This window comes from Poromitra crassiceps (genome assembly GCF_964638095.1).
Source record: "Poromitra crassiceps genome assembly, chromosome: 3".
NCBI classification, from domain to species: domain Eukaryota; kingdom Metazoa; phylum Chordata; class Actinopteri; order Beryciformes; family Melamphaidae; genus Poromitra; species Poromitra crassiceps.
The window spans coordinates 51,917,067-51,935,226 of record NC_139625.1 but is presented as its reverse complement, the minus strand read 5'-3'; the positions used below and the strand labels follow the sequence as shown (position 1 = coordinate 51,935,226).

The 18,160-nt window shown below is 42.8% G+C and overlaps 1 protein-coding gene across 3 annotated transcripts; it reads right to left on the bottom strand.

Annotated features, from left to right (window-relative positions):
* Positions 1 to 275: 275 nt before the first annotated feature.
* On the bottom strand, positions 276 to 16,224 carry senp2 (SUMO specific peptidase 2). 3 transcript variants are annotated; one of them, XM_083633441.1, is made up of 17 exons: positions 15,939 to 16,224; positions 15,570 to 15,628; positions 15,359 to 15,468; positions 14,705 to 14,777; positions 13,667 to 13,754; positions 13,277 to 13,445; positions 9,553 to 9,659; positions 8,423 to 8,508; positions 6,083 to 6,140; positions 5,926 to 5,998; positions 5,613 to 5,753; positions 4,927 to 5,058; positions 2,740 to 2,964; positions 1,942 to 2,021; positions 1,767 to 1,851; positions 1,577 to 1,672; positions 276 to 1,491 (listed from the first exon to the last, which is right to left on the bottom strand). In XM_083633441.1, the coding sequence occupies exons 1-17, from the start codon at positions 16,115 to 16,117 to the stop codon at positions 1,429 to 1,431; spliced, it is 1,824 nt and encodes a 607-aa protein (XP_083489567.1). In that variant the 5' UTR covers positions 16,118 to 16,224; the 3' UTR covers positions 276 to 1,428. The 3 variants fall into 3 exon arrangements, with proteins under 3 accessions (XP_083489567.1, XP_083489569.1, XP_083489568.1); XM_083633443.1 differs by having other exon boundaries at positions 1,773 to 1,851; XM_083633442.1 differs by having other exon boundaries at positions 5,613 to 5,750.
* Positions 16,225 to 18,160: the final 1,936 nt, after the last annotated feature.

The window sequence follows — 18,160 nt, the reverse complement described above, 5'->3', positions numbered from 1 at the left end:
TCAGTAAATTAGGATTATTGAAATATCTACGAAGATATACAATATATCATTGCCACGGCAGATACATCAAATAATACAGTCAGTCCATCAAATAATACAGTCAGTCAATGGATCAACTAGCGTTATCTATTTGGCTGTTAAGTGTGTACTCTGCTACTACTACCACCTGTATGGCGACGTAGTGGTCACAAGAGGTCGCAGTTGTAAAGGACACATCATACAGAATAGGACTGACAGAAATTGTAATACTTTATTACAGGAAATGTCACAGATGTTTTTAGCATGAATTTAAACATGCACGTGTACAGTAGTTTGCTATTCTGTATACGAGGGATCAGCCGATCAGCACTTTTTGTAAACAAACGGTGTCACTGGGTGGAAATGGCAATGGAGCCTGAGCTTGAGTGTCTGACTCTAGCCAGCTGACCCTGTTTAAAAACTGTGACAGTTCACACAACTTTAAGACAACATGCATATATTATACACATCAAACTCTTGAGCTACTTCTGCGCTCACTCAGAATGTCAAAATATAAGTGATGTGATGTATAGTTTTTGAGATATTAATCTGTTTGGAACATCTCCTGCCGCGGTTCCGGGTGTTTTGCGGTGTCGTGACATCACGCTGATTCCTCGTATACAGGTCAATGTACCAGCCCTAAGTAGCTTTGTGCAGTAAGATCACAGAAATAATTTATTTACGGACCATCAGAGCCTTATAGCTATATGGGGAAATAGCAAATAACTATTTATTCATAACAACAAATCATACACACATCCACAAAACTTTCTCATCCAATCACTGCACATAAATACGGTAATTGTAAACTTTACAGCAAAAATAAATGTCTATAACTACCATGCATTTGTCTATTTGCAACAAGATGTGGAAGGGAGGGATTAGATCTATCAATTCGTCCAATCATATTCCACTAAAACGGAAACTGCTTGATTCAATCAAAGCTTCAGTCAAATAAGAACCAAGCTCCTCAAAACACATCTCGAGTTGTAGCTTCCAAAAATAGACAAAATCACAAGCGAGGGGATTCCACTGAAGGCACTTCAGGCAGCATTTGAACAGTAAAATTAACAATCCAAAGTCAAAATATAACAAAGCCATTCAGTCAGTAGTGCCATAGTAGCCTGTGTAAAACACATGTTTCTCACATCCCAATAATGTCTCCAATTACAACTCAGAGATTAGTACTAGGTGTGAATAAGTCCCTGGCAAAGGGACACATTCAACTAGTAAGACTAGTGTTTGATTTCTAGAGACCAGAACGAAGAGACTGGGTTCGTGTTTGAATTCCCAGTCTTTGGCCCATTTATTGTCTTCAACATCATGATGTAGTCACTGTACACCGAGATGATGCTCCCGTTGATCAATTCTGTGTTGTCTGGTTGATTGATAGAAAATTCTTGCGTTTTTCTATAGCAGCTTCTGGTTGAGGATTTCCCAAATCATTAACTTCCTGAAGAGGGGCATGTGGTACTAAGGAGAAAGAGACAGATGTTCTCTTAAGTGTTTAAAAAAAAAAGCATTATATCACAGATGAACATAAATTATATACATGTACCTGTCTGAAGCTGAGGGGCTTTCCTTTTGCGATATAGTCAGCGTATTTACAGGCAAAAACACCGCAGTCACTGCCATTTTTCTGCTGGGGAATCTCCTGTAGAGGAATGCACATTGTACATTTAGTCTCACAGAACAGGATGACATTTCATCCAGAAAAACCTGATGTCATTCCTTCCAGTTTGACGTACACTGACCCTCAAGCTGCCGACAGTCCATTTGGCGCTGTCCAGGTCTCGGCCCTTCTTGGCTTTGTGCTCCTCCTTCAGGTAGAGTCTGGGAAAAGGGCCCCATGAAGTCATTAGGGAAGACTCCGTGATGACAAATGCCTTCATGATGGTGGGATAACTTGAGAGGAAGACTTACAGTAAGAGATTACAGATGTCGTCATGTCTCTGGCCCATCGAGTCGTAAGACTTCACTGTCCGGGATTTGAAATCTATCACCTGGAGGAAGAGAAAGGCCAAAAAAGGAAAAACGTATGTCAAGAAGCAGCAACGAACTGAACCCAATGGAACGCAAGTAGCGCAAGGGTTGGAGAGGTTTCAGAGTCTGAAAACAAATCTTGTCTGAGATGACAGGGTTGAGAGACAGGCCATAATAGCATGGTGATGATTTGATTTGACAATTCTGGGGACTGGATTTGGCATTGGCCAATCCTGGCGTGTTCCGCCCCCAAATGGGAAGTGGGATTCAGCGTGTTCTGTGTGGAGCAGAGCGGACAATCCGATGCATGAGTGCTGCCTGCCCGCCTGGAATCTCAGAGGGGTGACACTATTACAGACACTAGGCGCCATTTTCTCAGGAGAAAATTCTCCTGAAATGAAGATTGATTGATAGCTGCCATGTCGTGATATGATTGGTTGAAATGGGGTAGAAATTTGATAGTAGTATGTGACGTCAGCAAACTGTAGATTACTGTTATGAATGAAATCTTGAAAAATGAACTTTTGATGTGAAAAAGTGAAAAACTAAAGAAATTTGATTTTTGTTAAATTGCATACATTATTAAATTGGTGCACTGAATACCCAGGTATTTTAACTAAAATAAAATAAAAGTCATTTTTGGGTTCAGTTTGACTTTAAGAACGTAAGAAAATAAACAAATAAGGGAAGAAATCATGAATCCAGCAAGTGATGGTGGTTGTGAACTTTCTGACTCACAGCCATGGCCCAGTGGACGCCTAGATGCAGGGGGACCAGTATGAGATCATACTGAAAGAGGTCCACAGCCTTGGTCCAGCGCTTCACGGCAGCATGGCCTCCAGCCTGCCCCAATCCCCCGCCCCGCAGCTTGGGAAAGAAGAAGGTGCTGAAGGAGAAGACCTTTAATCCTGCTGCTTGGCCAGAGCTCCGCTCCACCACCAGGGAAAGGTAGAAGTTGATCACCTTGGCGGAGGAAATATAATATGAGCCACAAAATGCAATATAAATACCGACCGTACTTATATTTAAATTGAAATAAATCACACTTGACATCACATACACATACAGTATATACCGGTACTTGAAGATTGGGCTGGGTGATGTGGTCGATATAAAATATCAGGATAATCGTAAGGAGTTTTTCCGATATTGATATACCGTAAATTCCGGACTATAAGGCGCACCGGTCTATAAGCCGCACCTTCAAAGGTGACTATTTTTTTCTTATATAAGCCGCACCGGTCTATAAGCCGCGGGTGTTTTGATGTTTAATTACCATATGTAAGGCTTCGTGCACAGAGGGGATTGTCGGGAAAGAGATGGCTGTTTGGGGAAGCTCCCATTTATTAACATTTCAACAAAACAAAAGTCAGGTCACTAATCCCCAGACAAAATCACACATTGTGGTATTTTTTGTTTTTTTTACAGTGCACACAGTGTCCGCGGTGTGGTGAAAAGAGGGCAAGAGAGGAAATTAAAACAGAAGTGGATTTATAGTTAGAAAGAGTGCTAAAGAAGAGAGAATTCCGTTTTTTATTTTTTTATTTTAGTTACTCACAGTACTATTGACCAGTCCAACTCAAAAGATATTCGGCAGTTTCACTTTGAGCTCTTGTTCCGCCGCTGTCCATCAATGGTTATGATGAGTCTCGCTGGGTACAGTACGCCAAAGCGATATCCATTGACTTTAACCTTTTCGATGATGCTGTTGTATGTTGCGCGTTTCTGTTGCACCAACGCGGAGAGGTCCTGCCGGACGAAAAAGCGCGTACCCTCCCAGGTGAGGGGCTTCTTCCCCGCAGCCTGGAGGATGAGTTGACGGTCGGGCCAGCGGAGTAGGCAGATGAAGATGGCCCTCGGTGGCAGGCCGGGGTCTGGACGTGGCCGAGGCGCCCGGTGTGCCCTGTCCACCTCTGGTGGTTTCTCGCCTTCCTTCAGGTCCAGGATGTAACACAGGATTTTGCCACGAAAGCGTCCATGTCACCAATCTCAGCTCCCTCTTTTACATTGATCAGGCGAATGTTATTTCTTTTACTCCTGCTGATTAAGTCATCAACCTGCGTGTGCAGCGTTTCGATGTTTTTGCATTTTATCCACTTTCGGACTCACTGTGTTGTTTTTGTCCTCCAGTGCGCTGATGCGCTTTTCCGCATTAGAAACTCTGTTCGCTTATTTTCTTTAGTGAGTGAGTGGATGGACTTCTGCACGTTTTCAAACTTGTTTTCAAGCTGCTCAAACCTCTGAGCGATGTCGGACTTAATCGATAGTGTTTCACGGAGTAAAAGTTTAGCCCAAGCCGTGTATCTCCAGCCTCCAGCAGGTGAGTCATTTCCTCATTCATGGCGGTGATTTGCTTCGTCTTTTTCTTTCTGCTTACCTGTGTTGTGTTATGTTATGTTATGTTATGTTGTTAAAAGAGGGCAAGAGAGGAAATTAAAACAGAAGTGGATTTATAGTTAGAAAGAGTGCTAAAAAAGATAGATTTTTTTTTTTTTTTGGAAAAAATCCATAGATAAGCCGCACCGTTATATAAGCCGCAGGGGGCAAAAAAGGCCAAAAAACGGGAAAAAAGCCGCGGCTTATAGTCCGGAATTTACGGTACATCATCACGAGATGGTTCACATACAGTATGCAAAATCAATCATATTAAATAATCAATGCTCATTCCATTGAACTGAATGGCAATGTTAGGTGTCATGTAAAACAAAACTGAAATGTTCAAATATTCCTTAAAATATTTCTAATTTTGTCAATTTTTTAAATCAAATTGCTAGTTACCATCAATTTAGACAGCAGAATTGTGTCAGGAGGATATCCCAAAATTACCATAGAATTTCTCAGGGAGACGATAAACGATAATATTGATCTATCGCCCAGCCATACTTAACCTCTTAAAATTCTCCTTGTACTGTTACTACACCGTACCTCATCGTTGAGCCAGCTGCCTTCCTGCAGCGTGGACAGGTCTCTCTGTGTGATGCGGAGTTTGAAAGCAGCACTCAGAACAAGGTTTGGGTCACTCTGAGCGAGAGCACGAATCACCTCCGCTGCCATGTCCTACACACACACACACACACACACACACACACACACACACACACACACACACACACACACACACACACACACACACACACACACACACACACAATAGCAAAATAAAAAGTATGTATAAGGGATTAGACAACATGGCGCTGATGATACAATTCAATATGCAACATGAGGTTCACAATATGATACGACAATGGTATGATGCAATAAATACAGTAAAAGTTCGATAACAAAGGATGACTTCAGATTTAGCTTTATTTCTGAGCCCCCGATCTTTCTTGCAATGGCGTTGGCTTGCAAGAATGAAAACAATTTAAAAATAAATGTCATTGCAAAGTGTAAATAATATTATTACATGGAGAGGTTCTGAAATTGTAATGGGCAAGCAGTCTCATTTGCGATTATGACGGCAGAATATAGCTAATATTGCGATAATTTTTTCTGACCATACGTATTGTCACTTTTCCGATCAAATGAACATTATTGTCCCATCCCATAATTTGTATACTTTCTTCCATACTGCAAGAACACATTTCACTCATGCAAACATTTTCTCTGACCTTGGTCAGTCTAGGTAGGTCGTCATCGATGTGGCGTGTATGGGTTGTGTGTGCACAATGCGTGTCAGCAGTCTCTCTGTCCACCAGATTGAGGCGAGTCGCTACTTCTGTAGAGAGGTCCAACTCTGCTGCCTGTTTCTGCTGGGGAGACGGTTGATATGACAGAAATAATGGTATTGCTTTTCCTCCATACTTACAGTATAGCTTAATGAAGGCTTTTAGATGTATGTGTGTGTGTGTGTGTGTGTGTGTGTGTGTGTGTGTGTGTGTGTGTGTGTGTGTGAGAGAGAGAGAGAGAGAGAGAGATGACCACCTTTCCACATCTGACATGCTGCGTGTCCTCAAAAGGTTCACTGAATGTCTTACTGAAGCTCATGCGACCCCTCCTGGAGATTAATGATATATATTAGAAAAATCATCATAACTCATGAACATGCATATTAGGACACAATGTATATAAACACACCAACCTGTCTTTGGCTTCCTTGGTTGCAGATGCATTTCTCCACATAAAGAGACTTGGGGTGGCTGTGCAATAGAAAGAGATGAGATGGGTTATTAGTCTGAGAGCACAGATTGGTTGAGGCTTGTTTACTGATGTGGACACTTAGATTAGGTTTGGCTGAAAAGGTTCATCAGGTAATCACAAATGATTGGGAGCTATAAAACATTGTCACACCCACACGACTCATCTAGCTACTATAATAAGGTGGCCGGTTCCGCTCCGCGGCGCACAGTTGCTCATGCGAGCCGCGCGAGCACATGAAGCGTGCGAGGCAAGCTAGAAATTAGGGCTGAGCAATATAAGGATAGCAATATATATCACGATAGAGACATCATCAATACAATAAAGAAATGGTTCGATAGCACGGCTGCATGAAAAAATGCCCCTTGTTAATGGAGCGGGCTACGAGTGACACGGAAACAGCCCAGACAGGTCAGACAAACCCCGAGTGTGCACCCGCCCCAGCTCATAAACAGCCAATCATATCCCTTGACAATGGACAGTGCTATTGACGCAAACAGCACGTTACACCCGGCCACCACACGTGAAATCCCAACACAGAAGGACGAGAAAGCCGAAAGCAGAACGCGGTTGTCTGTAAACGTTACAAAGAATTCAATGTGAGTTTCAATTCATGTTAACGTAAATTGAGAATGTGTCAACATGTGTTGCATATTACCGTTGAGCCCGCAGTCTTGTGTGACCGGGACATTAATGTTAATGTTACACACCAATTTCACAAATTCCGAAGTCTGCAACGTTACTTGCGGAATGTGGGGCAACTCATTCACTGAATCACCTAATGTTAACATTAAAAATAAACAACCCTGAATTACACGTTACCAAACATTGTTTTTTGTTTGATAAGGCTGGCAACGCTATGTCATCAAAATAAAACAGTGTTAGCATTACAATTACCTGTGTGCCTTGAAAATAAGGTGGTTCAAAATAAAGTGGTTAAATGCAAACTCATGTTTTTTTTAATGAATAAAAACGGGTACCGGTAATTAAAAATGATCAATAATTATCGATATCGACTGATATGAAATATTTTACATCGATATACATTTTTGCTATATCACCCAGCCCTACTAGAAATGCAATAGGCTATTTCTAGTTCACATATCTATCATGACTGATATAAAGAACAATTTGTGACTGCAATAAAAGCAAGGGCGCGGGAAGCTGGGTGCGGTGGGTGCTGCAGCACCCCCTGGTGGCAAGAGATGGAATTTTCAAAATTGTTGGATTTGGCTCGAGTACTGTGTTTCTGTGCATGAGTCTGTGCTGTGTAGTGGATATCTTCTCCATAGACGATCTTTGCTCAACGCAGTGGTTCTTGGGTAAAAATAGGATCCACACAATGTGAAGCATGCACTCCGGGAAATGCTGAAGTTTTGTTTACTTAGCCTCACGTTGAAACTAGTGTTTACATAGCTGTGTTTAATTTGTTCACGGAGTCGGAGACATGCTTTGTGAAGAGAAAGAGATACGAGATGACAAGACTGACAAAAAAAGAAAGAGAAGATAGGAGGAATAGCAGGTAGGCTATCACTGTCCCTGATTCCTGAGGGTAAATTGAGTGATGCTGCAGAGAAGAGGAGAATATACTGAATAATGACATCACAACAGTATAATCCTAATGTTAATTTAAAATTTAATATTCCTCTAAATATGGCTAAAAGTCCAAAAAACGTCAAATTTGAGAGCCCCTGCCTTACAGCAACCCCTACTTAAAAGTAGTTCCAGCGCGGCTGAATAAAAGTATCAGTTCAATAAGCAAAATGGAAAGCATTACTATACATTAATTTACAGACTGTTTTTTTAATATACAGATCCTTTCCAAAAAATTAGAATATCATGGAAAAGTTTTTTTTTTCCATAATTCCTTATAGATTCATTACACACAAAGTGAAATATTTCTAGCCTTTGTTTCATTTTTCATAATTTTGGCCTACAGCTCCAGAAAACCCCCAAAACAGTATTTCAAGAAATTAGAATAGTGTGAAGAAAATCGGCAGTTAATTCTCAGTCGTCCACCCCCCCACCCCCACAATTTTTTATCCCCTATTAGTGCTAATTTTAATTATCCTGGTTGCTGCTCCACCCTCTGCCGATCTGGGGAGAGCCGAAACTGGCTCCATGCTTCCTCTGAGACATGGACAGTAGCCAGCCTCAGTCCACTCCCTCTGAATCTCCGCCAAATTTTTTAATCATCTTTGCTTGACAATCCGCTGAAGCCCACAATTATCCATGTTATTTCCATGATATTCAAATTTACACTAGGGTCTATAGATGTGTTTACCTGTAATGTGTCCCATCTTCCTGGGTACAGATTCACAGGCTCTTCCCGAAGCAGCAGCTCTGTGTTCAGTCTGCAGAAGTGACTCACTGGTAGAAAAGAAAAGAAAGAAGGGAGAGGTATCAGAATCTGAGAAGTCTGATCGACTCATGATTTGGGGCATTTTGTTAGGTGGATTTGAGTGAAATTGGACTCATCTCTTCACGTGAATAAGGGCTTTAGACTCACTCTTGTGGTTTGACTAATCTCTTCACATGAATAAGGGCTTTAGACTCACTCTTGTGGTTTGACTCATCTCTTCACATGAATAAGGGCTTTAGACTCACTCTTGTGGTTTGACTCATCTCTTCACGTGAATAAGGGCTTTAGACTCACTCTTGTGGTTTGACTCATCTCTTCACGTGAATAAGGGCTTTAGACTCACTCTTGTGGTTTGACTCATCTCTTCACATGAATAAGGGCTTTAGACTCACTCTTGTGGTTTGACTCATCTCTTCACATGAATAAGGGCTTTAGACTCACTCTTGTGGTTTGACTCATCTCTTCACGTGAATAAGGGCTTTAGACTCACTCTTGTGGTTTGACTCATCTCTTCACGTGAATAAGGGCTTTAGACTCACTCTTGTGGTTTGACTCATCTCTTCACATGAATAAGGGCTTTAAATGGTAAATGGCCTGCATTTATATAGCGCTTTTATCCAAAGCGCTTTACAGTCAGTAGTTACATTCACCCATTCACACACCGATGGCGGCAGGCTACCACGCAGGGTGCTGGCACACCAACGGGAGCAATGTGGGGTTCAGTTCTTGCCCAAGGACACTTTGACATGCAGACTGGAGGAGCCGGGAATCGAACCACCGACCTCTTTTATCCAAAGCGATTAGTGGACGACCCGCTCTACCTCCTGAGCTACAGCCGCCCCGGCTTTAGACTCACTCTTGTGGTTTGACTCATCTCTTCACATGAATAAGGGCTTTAGACTCACTCTTGTGGTTTGACTCATCTCTTCACATGAATAAGGGCTTTAGACTCACTCTTGTGGTTTGACTCATCTCTTCACATGAATAAGGGCTTTAGACTCACTCTTGTGGTTTGACTCATCTCTTCACATGAATAAGGGCTTTACACTCACTCTTGTGGTTTTGTTTGGTTGAAAGGCAGCGGTTGGCTTTTGCTGTATTTCTCTGTCACCATCTCCAACAAGCGCCTGTAATGCTCTTTATCATTCTGCTTTATGGCCTAGAGGAAGACACACATAACAACTGGTTAGTAGCAGTCCAATAAAGCCACAGGGTACGAAGCGTCTTGAAGCATGATCAGTGAGGCTATCAGTACAACTACTAAATGAAAAAGTACAACTCAAAGCATTGGCAACTTTGCGTGTTGGCAGCCCCTACTGGAGGCAACTGGTTAAATTTTGAGACTTAAATACCCAGAGACCATGTAATGTGGTGATGTCACCACTTATGGCCCAATCCCACCGCAGCTAGTAGCGCGGTCCCGCTCCGCTCGACTCGACTTTTGGTCTCATCCCACCGGTATAAACCGGCCCAGCTCGGTTAGATTTGGGGCTGAGCTGGGCTACTTTTAGTACCTGCCTCGTCGGGGTTCTATTCTGTCAACCCGGGTCCATACCGTGACGTGAAAACATTGTAGGCGACTGATTGGTCAGGCAGAATCGTGTTTACTCTCTATATCCTACTGACTGTCAATGCAGCGCTGCATACCAGTTTACCTTCTTTTCTCTTCTATTATGCTTTTCTATCAGTCTTTTGTTTTGCTGCCTTCGCCTCTGGTGAAATAAAATCGGCGCGGTGGTTTCAATTGTCCAAAAGTCCGCTGCTCTGAAGCGCTTGTGTAGTTAGTGCTGCGTCGGCTCCGCTAGGCCGCAGGCGCCTGGTGAAGCCGCGGTTTTGCCTGGTGAGAGGCCGCGGGGGTAGAGGCTTCACTCTAGCGCAACCCCCGTCCCTCGCGCCCGTCCCTCGTGCAGCGCTTGTGAGTTTTGACTAACAACAAAGTGATATCCATTCTCCTGGTCGATTGTCACTTTTGCCCATGTACACTGTAACACCCGCCCAACATGCTGTGATGCTATGAGCTGGCTGCTCAGGCCAGGATCAAGGACTGTGATCATGCCAGCACTGCTCTCTCTCTCTCTCTCTCTCTCACACACACACACACACACACACACACTGTAGGTAATTTAGAGGCACCAGTATTTCATAAACAGTTTAAAAGTTCTGTGTATGGATTTAATTGTAACGTTATGTTATAGCCTATTTCAGAACATGGGTGGAGGGCAGATATGCGGTCGCTGTGACGACCAGGTGTGGGCGGGGGCAGATGAAGGGCGGTCGAAGCAGAACGTCCATCGGGTTGAAGCAAGTAGAGCCGAGTGGTGACGGGCTGTGCAGGGCTGTAAAATGTGGTGGAATTGAGCCATTATTGTATGTACCGTAATTTCCGCACTATAAGCCGCACCGGAGTATAAGCCGCAGCAGCAAAATTGCCTGTTTGTTACATATATAAGCCGCACCGGACTATAAGCCGCAGGTGTTTTAATGTTTTTTTTTTTTTTTTTTTTTTATTGTGTTTTAATGTTTAATTACCATATGTAAGGGTTCATGCACAGAGGGGATTGTCGGGAAAGAGATGGCTGTTTGAGGAAGCTCCCATTTATTAACATTTCAACAAAACAACATAACACAACACCACCTGTGTTTTTTTTTACAGTGCACACAGTGTCCGCGGTGTGGTGAAAAGAGGGCAAGAGAGGAAATTAAAACAGAAGTGGATTTATAGTTAGAAAGAGTGCTAAAGAAGAGAGAATTCTGTTTTTTTTCCCGAAAAAATCCATAGATAAGCCGCACCGTTATATAAGCCGCAGGGCCAAAAAACGGGGAAAAAGCCGCGGCTTATAGTCCGAAATTTACGGTACTTTATAGAAGGGTTCACTGGAATTCTGTTGCTAGGGAACAACACTTTGGCCCATATTTTATTTCCTGCCAGCTATTATATTAGCAAACACTGCAACAGGAAATAAACTAGGGTCCATTTAGAATATTTATGTTGTCAAGTTGAAACTGTCTATAGAAGGTGACATCATCACCTGGCAGAAAAGATCAGCCAAAAGGAGTTCCGTCAGTGTTTCCAACTCTTTTCCAAGGAAAGTCGCTATTGGCTGCTCAGAAAGTCGCTAGATGACATCACACGGTAATTTGCATATCACAAAACAAAAGCAAAAACACTTCAGCGTAGCGGTTAGAAATTAGAAGTAATTTCTGCTTCTCTGCTCTTAGCAGAGGAGAGAAGGGAGAGGAGGGGAGGGACTGCACTGTGAAGCACTGTGTTCATCAGACAGGCAGAAAGAAGGAGAGAGAGAAACCCTGGCAGCAGCTGCACCAATTTATTGGCAAATCTGTTGAGATTGAACTGGATTCAACACATTAACATGCTTCCCATGGTCAGAAAAAGAAAAATTTGTCGCTAATCACTTTTGAGAAATAAAGTCACCAGGGGGGTCTGAAAAGTAGCTAAATATAGCGACAGTCACCAAGTTGGCAACACTGAGTTCCGTATCCTACTTTTCACCATCAGGCGCCAGGCTTCACCACAGATTTGAGTTTGGGGGTTTAGTTAGTTGAATTTGTCACTTCTTGTGGCACAGCAAAGATTTCCTGCCATTGACCATACAGGACACAAGAGTTTAATTTGGGCAAATAGGCTGAATCTATTAAGTCTCAAACAGAGGGGATGGGATGCTCTTCTGTTGCAGCCCCACTTGTTTAGGCTGATAAGACAGGTGTATCTTTAAATAAAAATCTCACCCAGTGTAGCATTAACACGTTGACTGCCACTGACGTATATAAAAAAATCATTTTTTTTTTTTTGACGGTGCTACGTGGATCAATGCCCCCCGCGTCTCCTATGGAGATATTGGAAGTATTGAATGTGTATACCGTAATCTATTTTACCGACCAGCTAGGTGGCGACGGTGCCCTCCCGACAGAGAGAAAGTCAACCAAAAGCAGCCGCCTCCCGCGGCTGCTTCCTCCATTCTCAAGGAAATGGCTTGCCGATTTTACAGTCATCAGTCACCAGACTCGCCGCTCTCGGGCCGCGCCAGCAGCAGCACACGGGGGATTGCAAATTTGCATAAGCCTAGAGTCGCACGGGGCTTCATCGGGGCTCTCAAACCCAAGAGACGAGTGAGACCTATCCACACTCGCTGCCAGGGAGGGAGGCTGCTCAAACTCGCTGCCAGGGAGGGAGGCTGCTCGAACTCGCTGCAGCAGCAGCAGCAGCAGACCACTCGCTTGTGACAAACGCAGGCTGAAAGCCACTAGACACGCCCACGGAGGGAGGAGTTGAAGGAGAGGGCGTTCGGAACTATATTGTTTGGATGTCTGATCTCTCACTGATGCCAAAAATAAATGGTTAAAGTGACTGTTCTGCCTGTTTGATTGAATTTCACAAAACTGCGATTATCTCAGCTTTCACTCTCAGACAGCTGAAACCATGCTGTACTCAACGGCTAATATCTACATAACTACTAACTCTACAAACTAACTCTTTTAGACAGAGAAAGCACACATTCTATTAGTACTTTTCTGAACTTTGTGTTCACAAACTCCAAGCAGAAAAGAATCCTCGGCTCTTTTAAAATGAGCCAGAATCCTCAAAAAACGGCCTGGCAGAAGCTACCTACAGCAAAAAAAAAACGGCTGGCAGTCAATGTGTTAAGAAAACACAAGATGTCAAACTGAATTAAAAAAAAACATGATTATAAAGTACCATTGCATAAATGTACCATGTATAAATCCAACCATTATGTCAATGTCAACTGTGTATTTTACCTCTTCCACCGTAAGACTAGGCTTGTAGCAGCGGTTGTGTCCGAGGCCATGACATGTCAGGTCTGGGTTGGTTACCCTCAGAGCCGGCCTAGAGGGCAGCAGCTGGAGGGAACTTCTTCTCTCCTTGTCTTTCCCCCTGTCAGGAATACCTGTAGGCAGCCCTGCCCCACTGGATTCAGAGGGGTACAATACATTTTTATGGATTATTCTTGGAGAATACAAAAAAGTGGGACAAGAAAGCTCAGCAGCATTTATTATTCTCAAAATATGCTTCTTAGATGAGACACTGATGACTGCGTGGTTGCATACAGAACTACAAGGAAAGTGCATGAGTGAAAGGCAGTACAGCATTGGAAAAGAAAAGTGCAACTCAAACATCAGACTACTTGCCTGTATTTTCTCATCAAAGAAGGCGAAGAGCTCTGGAAGAGATTCTTACCGCCCCTCTCCCTCTCATTCAGTCCACCTACTGGTTTATCTGTAGGGAAAGCACAATGTCAACCAAATGAAACATGGGAAATGGGAGGGGATTTGGATGAGAAGGTAAAGAACACAGAGTAGGGTGTGTGATAGGGAATAATTTAAATCACATTAGCCTTTAGTTGGACAATCACTAATATATTCATATACATTTTAATTTAAGTTACACATAGTTATTGTGCATACACAGACAGATGTCATATTCAGATAACCTGTACCTTACATTTGCAGCTCCTCTCTATCTCACTCTGTGCGCTGTCACCATGACACTATGCCATCTACAGGGCCAGAATAACAGATAAGTTGAGTCTACAGAGTAGCCTTCAAGTGTGCGTCAAAACAAGTGTAATCTGATGTGTGTCCTAGCCTATTAATATGTTTGACTTTCTGTTCATGGTATGTAAGCCTGTGTATCCATTCGTATATATGCAAGAGTGCATCTCTATGTTAAATACATCATATCAGACGACTTCTGACTTCTGACTCCTGGCTCCATCTTTTTTTTTATCACAAGTGATTATCTTCAAATGGTTCACTGTTTACCTTTTGGCTGTCCATTTCTATTCTAGAACAGTGTGGATGAGAGAAAGTGACACGGGAGAGGGGGGAATCGGCAGAACATGTAAACAAAGGTTGATGATGATGATGATCGAGTCTGATATGTATTTTCTATCTAAGAGCTTTAACTCTACTCCTGCATTGTCCTGTGTTGTGTTGACACTAGTCCTGGCAGCAACCCATGTTAAGGGCTGGCCCAGGGGTGGAGTTGAGATTCGATCCCACCATCTCCCGCTTGCAAGGCGCACGCGCTAACCGCAATGCCAAGAGACCTAGCTCCCTTGGCGGAGCTAGTTAACAGGCCTTTATACTGGGGAGTGAGTTTAACGAACAACTCGCTACCACTCGGGACTCACAAGGACTCTGATTTACTCGGGTACACTTGCTTACCCATCCTCCACTCAGAACTGTTCATCCATGAGGTATGGAGCTCATCTATCCCCATCAGGGTAACAGGCTGGATCTAAGGATTCAATGCAAGATAATTCAAGTTGGATATTATAATACAAAAAAATATTGTAAAGCCAGAGCATTAAACATAATACCGATGCACTGTCAGATGTCTACACACAATCTATGGGATAGCTAGTCTCTCCCCAGACTCAAATATTATGTTGAATCGCTGCGCTCCGCATACTACATAAGTAAGTGAGTCTGTGCCAGTTAACAGCCACGGCTGGTTTTGAAGGCAGGTTGAAATTGAATGAGTGACAGGTCGTAGCACCGATGAGAGAGCGGTTCGAAAAATGGTCTGCGCCTCCCGTGTTGCTGATCGCAAAGTCGTTACCAATTGGAGAGGACTGAAGCCATCACTGGCATATGACTGGCCAAGTGAACGGTTCCCTCCCATAACCAGCCCTCTGAGGGAAAGTGTCCCAGACCCAGAGAGAGCTCTGCAGCATGCAGTAACGGAGTGTATCAAGCACTCTCATGGGTCTGGCGTTGAGACTATGGGATAGCTGACAGCTGTCCAGCCTTTTCATATGTGTAAGTGGTTCAAGGGACACATGTGTCTGATTGACAGAGAGAGAAAGGAGCACAAACCTGGGTGTTTTCATGACGTTTATGCTTCTCACAGTTGGCTGATGTATTCCGCAGTCTGAGCAGACCCACTACCCCTGACACAGTCTTCTTCAAAAAGCTAATTACTACATCTAAGACACAAGAGAGCAAATCAATGAATATCACTTCTGCCACCACATTTGCATCTATTGGAGGAATTCTAAAACGATGCAATAATTATTTGTTTACACACCTCGCTTGCATCTTTTCACCTCCACCTGCTCGCTCTGACAACTGTCTGTGACATAAATGCTGAAACAAAATAAACTATCAATGAGGAATGGCACAAACATGAAATTCATACATAACGTTATCAAAGAGTAGAAGGCAATGCCAGTTCTTTGAGCTTGCTAGTTTTTGACAGTTGGCGTTAAATCAGCCAACCTCAACTTGTTACTGCACTGCGAGACTACCTTAAGTTTACATCAGTGCCGACACCCCAATGACGGTGATTTTGCTCTTATGACATCACTGATCACATCATCTGTCACAATGCCTATGAAACTGAGAACAGACGGACAGGTTGACCACTTGCTCCTTTTTATATAAAAAGATAACCAACCTCTGGTAATGACGTTTCGCCGGTCTCCCGTGGTTGTCTTGCTGTTGTGCCCTCACTGTCACGCCAGCTTGCGCGTGTGTCTCCCCGCTAACGTTATCCTTCCGAGGCCACTCGCTGGGGTTTTGCCCCGAAATGGGATCAAAGAGCGCCGAGATTCCGTCAACTATCCATCCATACATCCCAGACAAAGACAAGAAGATGGAACCGAGGTCTTCTACGCGGGCCAGGTCTATTTCACAAGAGATAAAGTGCCTCAACACAACCTACGACACAGCATTTAACTGGCTTCTCTGGGTTAGCTTTTAGCATTAGCCGCACTGCTCTAATGAACGGACGTGCGTCACTCGGTGTTGATAACACGTCACGTCACGTTTTGGTGTCTAAAAGGAAAAGGGGTGGGCGGAACCTTACTCCAAGACCAAATGGAAACCGTTAAATTGAAACGGGCGTCACGGGACTACTAAACAAGCGCTTCCTCTGACATGCGTCGGTGGAAGTTCAGATCATTTGGCTGGAACTCAGATATCAACAGTTACGTCTTCATGGTCTTCATTACATAACATGATCAACAGCTCAGCTATTTGACCTGACCTGGGGTCAGTTTCAGGTCAGTGAGTTTGAGCACAAAATACTAATTTCCAAGAGAGGAGCGGCAGCGGCTCTGATCCAAAGAGAAGTCCGTCTCTGTAGGATATCAGCAACCAGATTAATAATAATGTACTACCCAGTCTTCGGGTGTAAGAATGTGTATTAATCGAGCGTAGACAATCAAGTAGCCTCAACGTGAGACTCCACTGCAAGCAGACCAATTTACACAACTATGGCACAAATACATATTTTATGAAAATACCCAAACATTAATAACAATATGTCCACTACTATTATGTCCACCACTGGGGATAGTATGAGCACATAAAAGCAAACTGATTTAGAGAAACTGCATCTACCTCATCATTTAGTAAGTGACATACAAAATGTGTGTTTGAAGAGTTCAAGGGCAACAACTTCAAGGCAGAGGGGCTCCCATGTCCCACGGCTGGTATACCAATTCATAATGGTCCTGACATGGTACACCTGTTTGCCCTGCTTTACTGCCTCAAAACGGTTGCTGTGAAAAGGGTCTATTACAGCACTTTAAGGAAATGTTTACTAATGTCATCTAATCAATTCTGATATATATTGTATTCTAATAAAGGAGTGAGGATAATATAGCAGCTCTACATGTTGATGATTAGGACGTTTATGCCCCTGTTAAAAAATTAACACAACACTTTTGTTTTTATTCCCATTTTTCAAGAGTTGAAATAAAAGATCTAAGATGTTTTCTATGGACATAAAAGGCTTATTTCTCTCACATTTTGTTCGCAAATGTGTTTAAATCCATGTTAGTGAGCACTTCTCCTTTGCCAAGAGAATCCATCCACCTGACAGGTGTGGCATATTAGTGGCAAGGTCAACAATTAATTGATTAGGAGGGTTTTCTGCATCTCGATTCTCCAAATACACTCAAAGACTAACTCTTCGTCATGTGGTATATTAGTATATAGACTAGCCACATCCAATGTAAATAAAAATACATTCTCAAGTATGTCAATAACAGTGGAAATTTTATTTATAAAATCAGTGGAATCCTTTATGTAGGCTGGTAGTGTTTTCACCATCGGTTTAATAAAAAAGTCCACAAACTCAGACAGAGGGGCTAATAGGGAATCGATCTGTGCCACAATAGGGCGTCCCGGGGGGTTTGTCAATGATTTGTGCAACTTAGGAAGAGTATAGAAAACTGGTCGGATAGGATGTTGACAAAAAAGAAAATCAAATTCAGCTTTAGAGATCCAGCCCCGTTCTCTTGCGTCTTCCAGGAAGGTTTGGATCTCTTTTTGAAAAGACAAGGTAGGGTCTGAAGGGAGTTTCCTATAAAATGTCTCATTTGACAACTGAGATAAGATCTCTTGTTTATAGTTAACACTAGGTGACGTCAGCAAACTGTACATTACTGTTATCAATGAAAACTTGAAAAATGAACTTTTGATGTGAAAAAGTGTGAAAAACTAAAGAAATTAGATTGTTGTGATTTTGTTTGCATACATCATTAAATAGGTGCACTGCATACCCAGGTATTTGAACTAAAAGAAAAGAAAAGTCATTTTTGGGTTCAGCTCGACTTTAAGGACAAACATCAAGCACTTTTACCTGCTCCACTAAAGAACATCTGTGTGGCG

What these genes read in the sequence shown, in the direction of transcription:
- senp2 (XM_083633441.1), bottom strand. Translation starts at nt 16,117, where the DNA reads ATGTATGGATGGATAGTTGACGGAATCTCGGCGCTCTTTGATCCCATT. An exon ending in AACGTCATGAAAACACCCAG is followed by an intron (nt 14,778 to 15,358) that starts GTTTGTGCTCCT and finishes TTGAATCCTTAG; the next exon opens with ATCCAGCCTGTTACCCTGAT. An exon ending in GAAGATGGGACACATTACAG is followed by an intron (nt 6,141 to 8,422) that starts GTAAACACATCT and finishes TCTATTGCACAG; the next exon opens with CCACCCCAAGTCTCTTTATG.